The sequence below is a fragment of the Aptenodytes patagonicus genome, chromosome 17 (genome assembly GCF_965638725.1).
Source record: "Aptenodytes patagonicus chromosome 17, bAptPat1.pri.cur, whole genome shotgun sequence".
Lineage (NCBI taxonomy): Eukaryota > Metazoa > Chordata > Aves > Sphenisciformes > Spheniscidae > Aptenodytes > Aptenodytes patagonicus.
Genome location: NC_134965.1, coordinates 4,158,624 through 4,177,190, shown reverse-complemented (window position 1 = coordinate 4,177,190; position 18,567 = coordinate 4,158,624). Strand labels below are relative to the sequence as shown.

Sequence of the window (18,567 nt, the reverse complement as noted above, 5' to 3'; positions counted from 1 at the left end):
CTACATGGACCTCCCACTAGTTAACTATTCAGTATTCTTTGAAATCTTTTGGGAAGTGGTAGATGTTTCCCATAGTCAGAGAAGTGACTCATCTCAGCTGTGCTAACTAGAGGGTTATAATTTAGATGTATATCATTCCACGTGATAGGATCTCTTCCAAGACAGCAGATTGTGATACAGAGTTATTCCATCTGTGTTTTAGGGATGACTGAGTAGATTGGTTCACAGGGTAACCAAGATGACTCTGTCACCTCTAAATCACTGGATGTCCAAGCCAGGTCATACTGAGAAGAGTCCTCCTTGGGCCTGGGTGCATAACACCTGCTCTGTAAATGGGAAAATACCTGCTCCACAGGACAGAGCCTCAGTTGCAGAGGCATAGCTTCAATTGAGGCTTGGGATTAAATCCATTTAGAAGGAGTGGGAGGGTTAGATCAAGTGGAATAAAATTCAAGTTCCCTGTTAAAGATTCCTTGGAAACTAACGGTATAAGCTAACACCATTTTTTTTCCACAGTATGGTCTTACTATGCTCAACTGAATCCTTTGCTTTGTCACCAGCATAATATTTGGAGGCATCACCATTGGGACGGGAATCTTGGGTGTCATTGCTGGGGCAGAAGCTGCAAGAAGATTAAGGAAGATAAACAATAAAGCCGATCCTCTGATCTGTGCCACAAGCATGTGCATTTCTGCTCTGTGCCTCTACATAGCTCTGATGGTGGCCCAGACAAACATCCTGTCCACTTTTGTAAGTGCCAATCTGTCTATCATTAGCAAAATGTCTTCTGGGATCCTGGGGAGAAAGGGAAGGGGGAGGAGGAGGCGAGGGGTGGCTTCTGCAGAATTCTTTGCAATCTTCTAGACCATTAAGGGGTTTCAGTGACTTGCGACAAGGTGGCCTGCCAGCTAAGCACTGTGCATGTTGCTCTAATACTGCCCGCAGCTGCAGCCTGTCCTGTGAGAGCCACGTTGTGCGTCACTCGGTCCAGTGAAAAGGGCAGGCAGTCAGAGCATTATAAATTGGGCCTCAGGACCTACAGAGTCTGCCCACACGAAGGAATAGAATAGTAAGCCTGTGTAGTTAGCTGCATGAAACTAGTGTCCCTTATCCAAAAATGTAGTTAAAGGAAGTCTCAATCTTCTGTTAATTTTTAATGCTATGTGACTAATTTAGTATTCTTATTTATTTTTGCTCTCTGAATACTTAAAGATTGGTGTACTTGTGACTGTACAATAAGCACAGTTCTTGCTAAGACTAATTTAGCCATCACCTTCAAAGCCCCAAATCGCTAGCTGATCATCAGAGTCAAGCTTTTGGCAATGCACACTGAAGTATAAATCACTTAAATTCTGTTCTCAGTAAAGGGAAAAACAGAAACTTACCAGCAAGGATGAATAGTTCCAAAAAATCCCTGTGAGAGGGAACTGAATGTAAACCTTATTTTAACTATAATCTGGTAACAGCTAGGGAAAGACTCCAAGCTTTTTTCCTGTGACTCCATAGCCACAATTACCATGATTAACATAAATAAGAGGATCCAAGTAAAGTTAATTACAGTAATCAGCAGTTCTCTGCAAAAGGGTACTTTTGCAGGTTTTTTGCTTCTAAGAATAACACTTATTCAAAGATGTTTTCTTTTTGACTCCTCAGGAATGTGTATTCCTGTGGAAAAACACCTTTATGCCAAGGGAAAAAACAAATGGATTTGCATGTCGGAGTGTGTGTACACAAAGCAAAATGTGAAATTGAAGATTATTTTTAGATTCAAGAGTGGAGATCTGAGTGCCAAAAGAATTAGCCATTTTCTTTTTCTGCTTCTCAGGTTCCCACATAGTCCCGTTCTGAGTATGTTCTTCAGTTCTTCTTTTGTCGTTAAAGGTGGAGAACAACAGTTTCATTTGCCAGTCTGTGTTAGATGAGTGACTCAATATATTGGGTTTGAATTGCCAAAATATATACACCTTTTATTAGGACTGATAAAAAGAAATTTGTTTAAAATGTTTCTCTCCTTGCAAGCAGCGTTCTGTTTTCAAGCAGTGTGTTATCTGGAAGGAAATTCTGAACTGGGATATGGGTAACTGTGTTCCTTAAGTTTCTTCCCGTGGGCAGACCAGTTGGTCTTTTAACCACAGACTTTGCCATTTTGTCTTTTGTTTGATGTGCTTGATTCAGGTGTTCCACCACGTAATGTCGACAATATGCAGTGGTAATAAATTGTACGTAATCTAAGCACCTGATTCTTCTAGTACTTTTACCACTACAGCTGCTTAACTATTGCCTTCTCTGGCACCAGCCGTGCCTCTCCTTGCTTTCTAAACAAGATCTGACACTAGTCATACTGGTGTGAGAATTGGAGTGGCGTGCCAGCTGGTGCATCTAATTTGAAGGTCCCACTGAAACAAATCTTCCATTTGTGTAGGACACTAGCAGGAAACTGGCTTTCCAGTCACTGTCTACTCAGGCACACTGACGTTAGCAAACCTGTCTCCATCACTTCACAGCGCGGAAGCTACTGAAGCAAAAAAGCGTACGTGCATCAGCATGCAATTGCAGTAGTTTCTGTATGGTGCTTTCCACTGTCTTGAGTGGATAATGAAAGGGAACAAGACAGGTTTAAGCAGTTATGGCCAAAGCTGGAAGAAATGTTTCAAAGCACAAGAATTCTCAAGTGAACATGGAAATATGGCTGGACTTCCAAGGTTTCTGTTGGGGTAGGTGAACTGAAATGTAATGAGATTTCTCTTCTCTTTCTGGACATCCAGTTCTTGATTTCAAAGACTACTTTTGAAAAGACAAAGAAATATTACCGGCTTTGTTATCTCAGAGGACACGCTGTCTAAATCTGTTCCTGTCTCCAAAACAAGACGAAACACGTGTGCTCTCTGCAGTGCAGCAGGTGCTTTGGAAAGTCATGACTGAACCCTGTGACTGGGCAGCTTGGACAATATTTGGCGTTGCAGTAACTTAGATTTAAACAGACTTATCTTTGATGGTAATGCTGTATCAGGATGCAGTCTTGACCTGCAACTTGCCTTTGAAGGAGGCATTCTGCAGCTCTTGTCTCTGATACACCTGCCTGGTGTGGTTCTTCTTGAAAAGACAGAAATCGCTGATCGCATATGGTCCAGCCGTACTGATTCCCTACTTTTTTGTTGAGGCATGTGACTGTTTAAAAGCAGAATGTGTGTTTGGCACTGACATTGATTACAATCTAGTTCTCTTCATATTAGCTTTTGGTATGAATATAAACAGTCATTTACAAAGCAAAATCCCCTTAAAATTTGGGACATTATTCTGGTTGTATCCTTTGGAGACCAACTTTCAGTGTTGTCTGTTAAAAACGTTGGGGATCCTGGAGAAAGTGACAGCAATAAAATACAATGTGTCACTCTTTTCTAGGTACACTTAGATTAGAATGGGCATGCCACAAGCATGATTGCACAAATTTAATGGAAACCTTTTCTAAATTAATTAAAAGTAAGAACTTGAGACAGTATGAGGTATATTGTAAGATGGTAGGAGCAGAAGGATACACTTTAAATAGAGCATTGCTCTATTGTTTTCCTGCCATCCTCAGCTCTTCTCCCTTGCCAAGTACAGTACTTCTAGGATATCTCCACCTGTTTTGAAGAAAAGAACATACAACTCTCTCCTCTTTATTGATTGCAGTTGTTTTGCAGTTGGATGGCTGAGTACGCCAGCTATTCAACCATATTGCATTTATTCTGCATGAGAAAGTATAAAATTGATACTGGTTTTAGACATAATACCTTGATACAATCTGTAGAATGATTTATTACCTTCCAAAACTGTCTGGGTTAAATTTTTCTGGTGACCCTACAACTGCAATCCACACAAGACCTTAGGAAAGAAAAGAAAAGCTAACAAAGTTGTGTCTCTAATGTTAACACAATTCTGTATGAAATAATTTCTCTCTGGAGTATGAGACCTTAACCACTGAATATCACATTTTCTTATCATGGGTAATTTTTCATTAATTCCTATTCCTTCGAACTCTAGGTTGAAAGCATAACTTATTTCCTAAAGATGAATTTTACTTTCTTTTCTTGCACTAGGCATGACATGCTCTTGTTCTTAGGGGCTTGTAGAGACTAAATAACTTGGAAAAAGCATGAAGAGAAAGGGAAACTGGAAACAACACTTTAAAAATGCTAAACATCACAAGATTCCTATAAGGGAGATAGACCAATCTCTCATTTGATGTATAAAGGCAGGCAGGCATCTATTCCATTCATGGTATCTAAGAACAGTTTGGAAGTCTTCAGAACCTTCTGCTCTGTTGTATTTGCATCTTGTTATATCTAAAGTATCAGCCAGGATTTAAATAAATCTCTTTGTTCTTTGTCTCCTCCCTGTTTCACTTTAACCTGCGCTCTCTCTTGCTAGTTGTGGCACAACTGACAGAATTTACCTAAGTTCATGTTGTTATCGCTGTATAGCAGGATTCAACTTCTGCATTTGCCTATAATTCCTCTGTGAGTACTGCTTTGACCACTTCACAGGCTGCAATTCTAAGTTAAGCAATAGCACATTTAAAGTTTATTTGTATGGAATCAGGGGGGAAAAAAGAAAGGAAGGTCCTTGATGAATTTGGATGTTCAAGAGAGTTCAGAGAGTATTAGCTTGAAATAAGACGATGAAGGGCTCGTATTTTCTGGTGGCTGCAAGATTTGACATTGTTAGGCCTTATTGCCAGGTGGCTTGGCAAAGAGCTGAACTGTGTGATATTGCTACCCATGTTAACGAACACATTTCATTTTGTGTTTGGCCCAAAGTTCTCTAATAAAAGGTGTGTCACTTGCTTTCTAGCTAAGACTGGCATGCAGCATCGTTTCTATAGTCCATAGACTGTTATTGCAACAGTCATGGAATTGGAGAAGAATGATTGCATTCTGTCTCTTGCAAGGGCAAGGTCTGCCAAGGTTGTATCAGTTGAAAGACTTTGATAGTGGGATGCTGTCCTGGTTTCGGCTGGGATGGAGTTAATTTTCTTTCTAGTAGCTGGTACAGTGCTGTGCTTTGGATTTAGGATGAGAATAATGTTGATAACACACCGATGTTTTGGTTGTTGCTGAGCAGTGCTTACACTAGTCACGGACTTTCCAGCTTCCCATGCTCTACTGACTGAGCAGGCTGGAGGTGCACAAGAAGCTGGGAGGGGGCACAGCCAGGACAGCTGACCCAAACTGGCCAGAGGGACATTCCATACAATGGGACGTCATGCTCAGTACAGAAACTGGGGAAAGCTGGCCAGGGGGGCCGCTGCTCGGGGACTGGCTGGGCATCGGTCGGCGGGTGGTGAGCAATTGCATCATGCATCACTTGCTTTGTGTATTCTTCTATTATTATTATTATTATTATTATTATTATTATTACTATTTTACCTTATTTTATTTCAGTGATTAAACTGTTCTTATCTCAACCCACGAGTTTTCTCACTTTTACTCTTCCAATTCTCTCCCCCATCCCACCGGGGCGGGAGGCAGTGAGTGAGCGGCTGTGTGGTGCTTAGTTGCTGGCTGGGGTTAAACCACAACAGTCTTTTTTGGCTCCCAACATGGGACTCGAAGGGTTTGAGATAGTAACAGATTAAACCAGGACAGATACATAAATCCAAGAGCAAAGACATAGTCAAGGAGTATGTGAAATGAGTGGTATTTGTTATGAAACTTAAAGAAAAGTAATTATGTACGGAGGAATAGATTCAGCTACAAATTAGAAAACCTATATAAAGCATTTTGAAGGAAACGATGTCTGAATAAAGGTCTATACTAAATATCTGTGTGCTTCAAGGAACTTTTTCTCCAGACTGGTTTGGAGAAGAAAACACATGAACAGTACAGGCAAGAAACACAGAGGAGGTTGGGGTATCATAGGAAGGTGTATAATAGGTCTGGTTCTTCTTAGGAGAATGTAAGCTACCCCTCTGCAAACATCTGATGGTTTGCCACGGTGCCTTTCTTAGGACTGCGTTTTCATCAACCAGATACAACATCTTGACCAAGACCTTACCGGACAAGATGCTGGCACCTGTTGTTATAATGGATTTTATTTCCTAAGTGCCATCTGACTTTGTGGCCTGCGTCACTGAATAGATTCTGCCTTCTAGAACTGCTCCACCTTAATAGCGTAGCTTTGCTGCTTTCCTCAAGTATCGATTAGTCTCTACAAATCTATGTCCAGCGCTGGCTGAAAGGGTTAATCTTTTCTAAGAGCACAGCTGTAAGAACTGTTGGGGGCCCTACCCCTTTTCCTGATGGCTGGGTCTCCATCTGTGATGAATTAGGGAATTCCCACAGGGCACCAAGGCTTTGAGGCTGCCTGTCTCATGGAGTCCATTTCATTTTGGAAGTTATCTCTCTGAAGGAGCCCTTAAGAGTACTTGTACTGGCACAGAGGTGTTCCTCTGGTTTCATTTGGAAACCCGAGCAAAGGGAGATCTTTGAGCACTTTTTAAACCTGTGCTGAATGTTGCTCTTCACAGGCTCTTGCTTTCCTCTTCTTGGGTTCTGCAGTTCATTACAGTTTATTTGGGAGGGTGGTATACGTTTTCTGTTTTGGCTCTTCTGCTGAGGATTTGTGACACAAAGCAACCCACATACCTTCTCTGGTTCCTTTTCCCCCCTTTAAGATGAAGTTAGTGTTTGTAAGCATAGACAGAGATGTTTAATTTATAAGTAGATGGGTATGTACAACAACTCTTACATAGATAAGCACAGTCAGTGAGCCTGCCTTCATCTTCGCAATAAAGAAGGTCAATACAGCGTGTATAGTCACTGCTTTCTTCTTTTTTGCAGATTTTTATTGCATTTGGAGAACTGTTTCTATCTGTAAACTGGGCTGTTGTGACAGACATACTGTTGGTAAGTGCTATTTCCTTATTTTGAGTTTTTCAGCTTTTCTCAACATAATGTTGTTCATAAGCCTGCATCTTGGTGTCCAGAAGGACCTCCGCCTTCCAGGAAGAGATGAATGAACTCTTACTAAGAATACCCTTATTGGTACCCTGCTAACGTTAGGCATGTAACCACGTGCCACAATGTACTGCTGTGCAAAGATGCCAGTAACAATAAAGGTGTGGTGGAGTGGTAGTCCAAGCTCATTGTAAGCCCAGAAAGGAGATGTACTGGTTTGGATGAAATTCATGCAGGTGGAACTATCTAGTAGTACTAGACAGTACTAGTGCTGGTACCCACACTAGTTTGGATTTTCTGTACAGCTCTGTGTTGTTGGATGTCTGCTAGAAAACGGTCTGCTCCAGAAAGAGAGTCACTTTCTGTCTATAATCAGAGATTTTTCTATTTGTGCTCCGAAGGTTTGAAAAGATTATCCAAATGAGGGAAGGTCAATATTCTGTAAACTAAAGTTAGTGAATCCATTACAGTTCATCATTCTGTGAACTCTTTTTTGTGTTGTTTCCCATGTGAACTGGTAGGATTTCTGATAATGTGGCTGGATTTGCAAATGCATGTTCTTATTTTGCCATGAAAACAACTTTTCTTTCTTCCCACATGGCACTACTAGCCAGACAATGTAGCTAGGAATTCATTTATCCTGCGACCTGTGGAGCTGAAGACAAAGGAAGATGCTGACTGAATGATAAGGACTTTCTTCCTTTGTGGCTAATACATCACGATGCATTGCATGTAGCAACCTTTGTGCCCCTTATTCAGCTGTAAACCTGAAGGTATCTACTGTACAACTACAGTCATAATGTGCAAGTGGAGAGGTGCTGTAGCTGCCTTGCTTACAATACGCTGGCTTACCGGGAGGCTGTACATGGAGTGTCCCTTATGAAATATGTTTGCCATCTGTGAGGTAATGGGACCCTGTCTTTTAGGTTTTTGGCAGCTAAAAGCGTAGGAGATGCTGGAACTGGAAGCTAATATGAGGTTTGGGAAGGCTACCAACACATCCCCGTCTTTGTTTGGAAGTGCCCTGGGAGGTATAGAAGCGTTTACCAGCCTGTCTGTTCCATCTGCTTTTTTAGCTGACAGCTCTGTCACATAGTCTGCAGGATGATCTCTAAAACCTCCAGAGACAGCACAACACGGTTTGCAAACTATATCTGTTTGGGGCACCCTGCTTATCTGTCAAGGCATCTGGACTGGCATCTCCTAGGAGATGACAGCGTGTAGGATGTCATCTGCATCGCTGACATGGCATAGGTAACTGGGCAGTCACTGTGGACAGGCAGGATGCTATGGCTATTTCAAAGTCCCTGTGTGTGGGAGTGTTTGGTTTCTTCTTTTCTTAGTGAATCCTACAGCACGTTGAGCTCTTGCATATGGTTTCCATTGTGCAGAGGAACCTGAATAATAGTACAGGCAGAGTTTGTATGAGCCTGGTAACTACAGGAAACATCCTAGCCTTCTCTTCCATTTTTCTTGCTACAGCTTTGTTCCATGTGTCTCTTTTAGTTACAGATATGAGATATTAAATAAATGTGGTAAGGAAGCGGTGCAGAGGACTGAGAGCGCGAAAGTGCATTTATCTTTTCTCACGCCTGCAATGCCCACAATATATTAAGTGCATAATAATATTTGATTTGTATTTCTCAAACAGCCTGTCATTATCAATAAAAGAAAAGAAATCTGAGTCTAGGACAGATGACGTGATATCCTTGGAGAGCCAAGAACTGACAGTCTCCAGCCTAGTACAGTCTGTCACAGCAAGGTCTACTTCCCAAGCTCAGAGTTTTCCACGGTAGTTTCTTTATCTCTCTTTCTGTACAAGAGCCTGTACCCAAAGTGCAGATGCTCAACTGGTACTCCAGGCAGGTTCTGGGAGAAAACAAAACTTGGGTGGACTGCATGCCCTCAGTCTAGGCCAAAGTGTGCCATGACCACAGTGAGGAGGAGCTGTTGGGCTGTTCCTTCATCCCATGGATGACAAGGATTTCAGCCTCCAGATCAGCCAATCTCACATGACTCTGTTCTTACACTGGCAGGGGACTGGATGCAGTGTGATGGCAACATGACATTAAAGTGGTTTTCTGTAACTCTGAAGAGATCTCCAAGGCATCCCTGGTTTAATATTTATTATTGTTGAAGCATTCTATCGAAATATTCCTAATGAAAAATAAATGTTCCATCCATGGTTAGAAATATCAACTTTGGAGAGACTAGGAATGGAAAGGGATACAAGCTAGCTGTGTGTGTACAAAGTAAGGGAGGAGGTTGTATCTTTTAATAAAACTGCATTGTATAGAGTACTCTTACTGGGTGCAAAGATGCTGTTTTAAAATGTTGAGTGATTTGTGTATCCAAGTTTGCGGCCATTTCTGGCTAAGAGGGGCGCTGCCAATGTGGACTGGTTCTTTACTGAAACTGGCTGCAATACGGGGTAAGCAGGACCAAAAGGCTCCCACTGAATGGAATGAGTTATATGAGCGCTTGAGAAACTCCCTCTCTGAACAGAGGAAATTTGGCTGTAGAAAAAAGGACGTCACAGCTCATTGCTGTGTTTCTGGCATTCCAGCAAGGTGTAAGGCATGTTACTGCTTAGAAAACCCTGGCTACAAGAAGGGTTTACTAGGCAGAGATAAGAGGACAGATAGCCAAGTTGGCTATAATTTTTGCTAATTGTGTTGGGGGAAATCTGTCTATTTTCTTTCTCATCTTACATCAAATGCTCTGTTAAATCTAAATGGGATTCATAGCCTCCTTCCTAAGGAAACAAGACTTACTACAGTCTGTGTCTGCTTTCTCTTTAAGTTTTGAAACCATGGATTTCAACCAAGTTTGATAAAGACACCTCAGGAAGACCTGAGTTCATACAAGCCTTGTGAAAATAGGGGACCTTGCTGAGAAAAATTATCCAAATTGGCACCCCCCAGAAGAGCTGCGTTTTTGGGAAAGACTCTGCAGCACATACATCTTGTCAAACACGAGAGAAAGTGGTAGAAATAGGTTTGTGAGAGAGAGACATACAGCATGAAAACCATAGCAATGGAAAAAGCTTGGCATGTTACTTAAGCTACAAGATGTAAATCGTGCATTATTCTATGAATGGGTTTTTATAAAAATAACATTTTTAGGTGTTTTGATTCTATATGTGCTCCAATCTTCATACGAAGAATGTATGTCATGCTAGCTCCTGCAGATGGGGGGCTGCAAGAGGGAAAGGAATGCAGTGCTACAGAATCCTCTGTCCATCCCTGAATGCAAGCCATTACAGTAACATTTGGACACAAGGGAAAATTTCTTTACTGAAAGAGTGGTTAAACATTGGACCAGGCTGCCCAGGGAAGTGGTTGAGTCACCACCCCTGGAAGTATTTAAAAGATGTGTAGATGCGGCACTTAGGGACATGGTTTAGTGGGCATGGGGGTGTTGGGTCGACGGTTGGACTCGATGATCTTAGAGGTCTTTTCCAACCTTAATGATTCTATGAACATAGCTTATTGTCCACATTAATATAGCTTATTGTCCTTCCTGTTTCTGCATCTGTGCTATGGATTTGTAGTTTCAGTATAGTTAAAATGCTGTAACTTACTGGTATGTATAGGTCCTGACTGCATGTGGCACTGAAGTATTTTTTGCTCTTATTCTCACAAGAGTAATTAACCTTGGTGTCTTGGACAATGTTGCTTCCTTATCCGCCTGTTTTAATGTCCATTAATGGAGTTCCACCCACACTAAAGTGTGGCATTGATGTTGCTGTTGTGATATAGCTACATCTTAGTGGTAGGTAAATATTTTTTATCTAATATTCTGAGGCCTCTTTAAACACAAAGAATTGTAATAAAACTCTTAAGTTAAATGTGAGAGCAGGACCTTTTTTTTCCTTCTAAACCCAACTTGTCATGTGTATTAGTGTTTCTTTGAAGGCAGCTATAGAGCCACAATAGCTTATATACCTTGAGTTTGTCTCTTGGTAAAACACCAGTCACCCTATTAATTAGTGTTTGAGACACCCTAAGTGATGTTCAGATCAGTTTCCAAACAAAATCAAGTTGGGGTGTAGAGGAGTGGGAGGATATTAAACATTTTGTCCTTGATATAAGCAAGTGGTTGGAAAACAAAGGTGTGAAGGTTTAGAATTGCTTCTGTCTCATTCTGACTGAGAATGCTTTTTTGCGTAAATGTATTATTGAAAGAGAGAGACACAAACTCTATAGAATCCTACTGTACTTCTTCAGGCACAGTTGATCTTCAGTAGCACAGACATAAAGCCCTTATTACCCCAAAATGACCATATTTCTTTTTAAAAAATAGTTCTAATCTATGTGATGCTTCGCCGTGTTCTGAATGCGTGCCACATCTTCCACTTGTTCTTTAAACTGTGTGCACTCAAAAGCATAATGATTTTGAGGTATTGTTACTAGACAAGCTATGTCTCAGGTGCTATCCAGTTACAAGCAGCAAACTTCTGCCATCAGAGCTATCATCAAAGCACCATCAGCCACCTTCTGGTCTGCCAGGTTGGGTCTTCACGTGGTCTGCAAGGCCTCATCTGACATCCTTTACAGCCATGGCAGCTACTTCAGGTTCCAGGTACCTCAGTTTCCCCCCAGCAGTCTAGACCGTGCCTGCTGACACAGTGTCATAAGAGGTTTTTCTCAGAGGCTGTCAGCGCTGAATGTCCTCGTTAGTAAATCAGTACAACTGGACGGGTTACTGGTTGGAGGTTTCTATTAGTTGCATGGCCAAGCGAATCCGTGCAAGCTGCTGTGACTCTATGAATGGAGGCAGGGGAGTCATGTTTTTCCTACTTTATTGTCATTCCCCCTCGTGTGTTGCTTTCTTGAATGTTTTTTTTTCCTCAACAAAACATCCAGTGTACTCTTTTGCTCAGAGTAACTTCTCTGTCTCCAAACTTGTAAACAGTGTTTGAATATGAAATATATAAAAATGAATATATTCATCTCTCTAGGATGTTATATAAGTAGTTAGCCATTCATGAGATTCACTCTGTTAATAGCCATTCTCTTGTGGGTTGTGTTTTGTTTCAGTATGTTGTGACACCAAGACAGCAGTCTACAGCTATTGCTCTGCAGATTTTGGTGAGCCATTTGCTGGGAGATGCAAGCAGCCCATATCTCATTGGGATTGTAAGTGAATTCTCTGCTTATTGAGCTTTCCTTAGGGTAAAACTTTTAGAAACTGAAAGACAGACACTCACAGATTGTAGGCACTTCCTGGTTGAAAATTAGAAGTTACTCAGATTGGTGGCCTCGAATACTAGAATACAGAAAGACATTTTTCTAAACATTTTTACGTGCATGCAACTTCTGGTCCTGTGACACTGCAGGTATGTAGAATATAATCCTATACCTGTAGGTGTGAGTAGTTCCATGCAATGTGTAGAAATTTATTTTGATTTTAAATTCGCAAACTCATAAATTTTTGAAGGCATACATTTTTGCAAAGACAGTGTCATGGGTCTTATACTTGGATTTAAGCACTTTCTGCGAAGTTTGTGAGGAGCTTCATGGAAATTAATCAAATACCATTTTATATCTTGAAACCTTAGTTTCAAACCTTAAATTCTTAGTTCAAAGTTAAGGTTTGAAATCTTGCAATTAGTCAATGATCTCTTGAAAATCAGAACAAGAGTGACTGCAATGGTTGCCTTTTGATACTACTCGGCATTCAAAGCTCTGGTCTCAAATTACCTTAACCTTGGACTCCCATATTGCTCGAGACCTGATTTCTTTGCCCTTCCTACATTCACTTGATCTTAGGTGCTTCTGGACAAAGCAGCCTAGTACTGTTTTCTCCTTGCAGTTCATTTGTTTTAGTTCCAGTGGATGATATCTGTCAGTGTTGTTTCCTTCCTTCATTGTTTTTGATTTAAGGCACAGTAATTCAGCACACAGTAGCTAACCGATTGCCTGCTTTGATTTTTCTGCTTTACTGGACATGGGAGAGACAGCGAGTCATTGTTGTTGTTGTTGTTGTTGTTGCTTTAAAGTTTTGTTTATATGGAAGTTTATTTTAAGAAGTTCACCTCAGGAGTATCTCTTCTTTCTTTGTGACATGTTAACAGTGTTAGGGTTAGACGGGGCCAGACAGAAATGCCCGAGTGAGCTGTGCCTGCAGGCACAGCTGCTGCTGGTCCAGCCAGCCAGGAGATCCCCCTTGTCCTCAACTGGGTGAAAACCGGAGTCTCAACTGTGTAATCTGTCTGGCAGAGAAGACAGCCCTCTCTCACTGAGACATTCCTCCTGCTGGCTCTCTTTTTTTGGCAAATGAAGAGATCGCTTTGCTCGTTGGTGTGTGTTATGAAACTATTGCCCTGACACTGATTTGGCTGTATGCACGGGGGAACATAATAACCGACATCCCTGTGTCGTGAAAAATGGCTGAAATGATATGCAAAAATGGGAGGTACCTTAAAAGCTGAAATACGTCTTGTGCATTCTCTCTTCTTTGACTATTCTATTGATTTATGCTTCCTGCCTGAAAGATGAAAATGTATCTCCTACCCACTGTTCTTTGCCACCTTTGAGGCACAGGCAGAATTGAGGCTTCCTGCTGAATGTGCTGCTCCATCCTGCTAGTAACTGCGTGCAGAATACTTCTTATGCAGTACCTTGCATGCAGTTGCCTTAAATAGCAGCTAATGGAAAAGTGTGAAGACAAAAAAAGCTTATCTAGATGAGATTAACCTCAGGTAACCTTGCAACTTTGCAAAGGACAGAGACAATAAATCCAGGAATAAAACTGCTGTATGTCCAAGTGGGGTCCTATGCAACGAGCACAACGTTGTCTTCTGGAATGCTTCTGTGAACCAATATACCAACGCTGCCCATGTCTGCTGTTGATTAACCACCGAATCTTCTGCATTCATGCCTTGCTATTGCTTACTAACCTGCTTCAGCTAACCCTTTAGCTTAAACACTGGCTGGAGAGTCAGAGAATAGTCTTTTTCAGAGTCTGTTTTTCTTCCCTCGGCGCTGCAGAGATTTTCTTACTAGGCATTTTAAAATTAAATGCATTAGGTCTGTATTTTGGCCATTATGCTTGCTGTAGTCCCTAGGTGCCCATTTAGAATTGATCTTGCTCTTATCTGCCTAAACTGTCATAAATAATCATACTGAACCCAGCAAAGGTTGAAGAGTCTCATATTTGTGTATTTCAAGTCACGTAGCGTATTCTAGCCATCAGGAACAAATGTGGGAATAAAAATGACTGCATTCAACATTCATCTTTTTGTTTATGCTAACGAGATTTTAAGTTCCTGGGCTAAGTATTGAATCTTACTGAGTTTCTTGAAATCAGCTTTTCTTTCTGTCTACAAAAATAAAATTCACGTGTATCATTTATAGCTTTTACAACCTCATCCTCCAGCCAGTGCAAAAAGCAGCTGCCTCGTATCTTCTTCTTCCCAGTTCCTCATAATGTCACTCCATGACTCCTCAAATGCCTTTTGGCTCCAAAGCAGACTCCACTCTTGTCTCTCAAATTAATTTCCAGCTCTTCCCTTTTTAATGAGTGTTGCTGCTTGTGCCTGTATTGATGCTAATCCCGTTTCTATCCATTTGATGCTGTTTAGGGATGGATAAAGCTATCGAATAACATCAAGAAGTGATAAAGGTCATTGCCAAATGTCTGTCCTGTGCTAGCTGTCTGGAGATGGGCTAGAAAATGGTAAAATGAGTTAATGTTTACCAAACATTATAAACATTGGTTGCGGTATTTCCTACTCTTGTGACTGGAGGCACTGAAAGTATAAAAGAACACGAGATTCCTTGACCAAATGGAAGCTGGACAGCAGTGAAGGATAGGTGTATTGGGTACTGGGTTTGACAAACTTTGGTAGCAGGCTTTTCGTCCCTATCTGCCTAGTTTCATTCTTTTCAAGGACCACACTGTAAACAGTCTGCTTAAACCAAGAGAGGATGATGGTGTTATCCCAGATTAATGACAGCCTTGTTCACTCCCTAGATCTCCACTGCTATCCAGGCCAAGAATGCTCACTCATTCCAGTGGAATTTCTGGAGCATGCAGTACAGCTTCATCGTGTGTGCTTTTGTTGGTGTCTTTGGAGGAGGTTTTTTCCTCCTGACATCTTTCTACATTGAGGAAGATCGTAAGGAAGCGGAGCAGCTTTGAGGTTTCTATGTATATTTATAACTTTTAAACATCTATCTGATTGCTTTCCTGTTTGTATACTAGCCATGATATCGGCTCTGTAAAGTTAAAGCACAAATGTCTGCATTATGTTAATACCACGTTAGTTTCTATAAAAAAATAAAGACAAAATCCCAGCAAGGTCTCAGATTAAACAAACCTCCCATATTGAGCAAAACAGACTGCAGAACCCACAAGGATCAGGGAAGTGCCATTAGTGACCCCTTCAAAATGCTGCAGTCTATGGAGGTAATAAAATAGCTTTACTGTAGGTAATGCACCATTACAGACTTCATGGAAGGTGCTGTCCTTTTTCTACTCTGGTCTTTCTGAGCCCAGTAGAACCAGTCCTAGCCTTCTCCCTCTTCCCTGAAGGAAGTCATATTCAAAGTGTAAAAGACTTAAAGAAAACCTGTTGAATTGGACAGACCGCTGTCCTTAATCACCTAGATTCTTACAACTTCCTTCTGCTCTGACTTGGTTTTCTAGGTACCAGAAATGAATGCTGTCTTTAAAATGAAGATGAACCCTGGGGCAAGATTTGCAAAGAAGAAAAGAACGGCCTCCCCTTTTTCTTTCCCTTTTGCTTAATGAGATACAGCTAGAGAAAAGGCCAAATCGCAATTCCTCCATATGGCAGAAAATCCCGCATACTGACTTTTTTGGATGCTCTTGACTGTGAGTCAAAAATTGCTGCTGCATTGGCATATGGCAACCCTCCCCCATCTGCAAAACAAGCACGAGTATTCTGTGGAGCTGGGGAGCTCCAGAAGGTAGTGTATAGAGCTGTCACAGGCACGACTGCCAACCTAAACAAGACAGTAGCATTTAAGGCAGAATGTCTCGTGGAGATTAGGAAGGGAGGCCTATGAATTCTCAGCAGGATAAGATTTGCCTGTAGAATTTGGAAAATGTAGATAGTACAGAAAGTGTTTTCAGTCGTCTGAAATGACCAAGAGAAGCAGAAACTATCAAAGTCAGTGTCAGATTCAGGAGTGGAGGGTTGTGATCATTTTCTGTGTAATATGTTAACGGCCTCTATATAATCCTTTGCGGCTCTTCAGTGTATCCTCAGGCCCTGGGTAAGTATCTTCTCTCATGAGTGAACAGTAGCTGTAAAACCACATAAATACAACGATCCATTTGAGCTCTGATCTCTAAAGTGCATAAGACTTTGGATGTGGTATCTATTGTCATAATATCATGCTAGGTGCCAAACAGGACATGATTAGCGTGTCCGGCTTTCATTATTTGAGGTGGTGTCGTTCCCAGCAGCACCTTAGAGCCAAAGCCTGAGGAAGATATTAGCAAGTGAATCATGAAGTATTCTGAATCTTGCCTGATTCTCCCAGTAAATCATAAAGCACAATATTCCTGTAACAACTGTGAATATCTAATGTCATTATAACTAGCATAATTCAGCAACTGCAGGTTTTTGTTTCTCCCTCTCTCTCCCTCATTTTTAAAAAAATCTGTTCTGAAACCTGACTTAAACCCAGGTAGTGAAATTTGGCCAGAGCTTATGCCATTATGGGAAATAATAGAGAAACTGTTTTGTGATACTCGGTAAGAGTGTAATAATTGTCTTTAAAATAAAAGTTGGCATTCTGAAAGACTGAGCAACTTTTTCTGGTTGTAAAAACTAGCCAAAGTCATTATACCACTGACTTTTTGGAAATTCATGTGGTGCCAGAGAACCCATGTCCAACAAGGGATTTTTACTATTGGATATGGACACATCAGCTTGTAGAGGTCCTAAGTGCTTGTCTTAACATTTTTCAGGCTATTTTTTAAGCTACCTGGTAGCAACGTTTGGATTGAAACCTCTTGCTTATATTTGGCAGACCTGGTGAAATTTGTAGCATTTGTCTTCCAGCTAGAGGGAGAACAATTCACTTTGCGCTGATGCCTCATTGTAGGATGAATTTGGTAGGTCTAAAACCATTCTTTAGGGCCTTCTCAACTCACTGCACACTCGAGGTTGGACTTGCAAGAGCCTGAGATTCATCGGGTACACTGTTACTGCACCACGTGTGCTGTTTGATGATATCCACGTGGCAAACAGCTACTTTGTCGAAAAGTTAAATTGTGAGATGAGGTGAAATTCACCAATGCAATATATTGTCCAGCAGTACCTTCACTAGATACCATTCACTGTTACATCACTTTATGCCCAGAAACTGATGGAAGAGTTCTGTGACAAGTGCACATCAGTATTTGAGGCCATAAAATTATTTTGATTTTGTTTAATTCTATGATATTTGCAATATCTGGCACAACAGTGCCAGACCCTTCCTTAGCGTTTTATCAAAATCTCTCAGAAGCTGCATATAAGCCTACTGCCATAAAGATTTGCAGTGTGCTTCAAGTCTCTTGTACGCAATCGTCGTGGTTTAACCCCAGTTGGCAACCAAGCACCATGCAGCCGCTCACTCACTCCCCCCGGTGGGATGGGGGAGAGAATTGGAAGGGCAAAAGTGAGAAAACTTGTGGGTTGAGATAAAGACAGTTTAATAATTGAAATAAATGAAACAAAACGAAACTACTACTACTACTACTACTACTACTACTACTACTACTACTACTACTACTACTACAAAATTGTAATGAAAAGGAAAGCAACAAAAAAGAAAGAGAGGAACAAAACCCAGGAAAAACAAGTGAGGCAACTGCTCACCACCTGCCGACCGATGCCCAGCCAGTCCCCAAGCAGCAGTCACTGCCCCCCCCCGGCCAGCTTTCCCCAGTTTCTGTACTGAGCATGACGTCCCATGGTATGGAATGTCCCTTTGGCCAGTTTGGGTCAGCTGTCCTGGCTGTGCCCCCTCCCAGCGTCTTGTGCACCTCCAGCCTGCTCAGTTGGCAGAGCATGGGAAGCTGAAAAGTCCTTGACTAGTGTAAGCACTGCTCAGCAACAACTAAAACATCAGTGTGTTACCAACATTATTCTCATGTTAAATCCAAAACACAGCACTGTACCAGCTACTAGGAAGGAATTTAACTCTATCCCAGCCGAAACCAGGACAACAATATATAAACATGTATATTATGTACAGCTGAATTCTGAAATTGTCTGGGGATATTGGTATTGGGTAATGATTTAGTTTTGGTAAAGAATTCATTTTACAAGGCAGCTTGATACTATGAAAGGTGTAGAGCTTGGATTTACAGAGCTCTGAGGATCAGTAATAGAATCACAAGATTCTACCTCTGTTGCCAAACTCTAGAGATAAAGTTTGCGATTGCTAAAATCATTGACAGCTGCAAACCAGATGTCCCCAACACCACAGTGGATTCCTTGAAACTCAGGCAGACAGGCCAAGATCTTGAGAATAATTTTTCCCATTATGCAGCTATGGTAGGTTTTAAGCAGCTTGATAGTACTTCTCTATTGGTATGTTCATGATTTGCCCTGTAAACAGATGATCTATTTTATCACTTTTGTTAAGTCAGGATTAAATTC

The 18,567-nt window shown here is 41.3% G+C and overlaps 1 protein-coding gene across 1 annotated transcript in view; it reads left to right on the top strand.

Annotated features, from left to right (window-relative positions):
• The window catches only part of LOC143168176 (protein spinster homolog 3-like), a 28,922-nt gene extending 12,202 nt beyond the window's left edge, over positions 1-16,720 (top strand). The window contains exons 8-12 of the mRNA XM_076354357.1: positions 561-750; positions 6,822-6,887; positions 11,981-12,079; positions 14,919-15,087; positions 15,594-16,720. Of these exons, the coding sequence (XP_076210472.1) occupies positions 561-750; positions 6,822-6,887; positions 11,981-12,079; positions 14,919-15,086 (523 nt within the window). The 3' untranslated portion in view covers position 15,087; positions 15,594-16,720. The remainder of the gene's footprint in view (positions 1-560; positions 751-6,821; positions 6,888-11,980; positions 12,080-14,918; positions 15,088-15,593) is intronic.
• Positions 16,721-18,567: the final 1,847 nt, after the last annotated feature.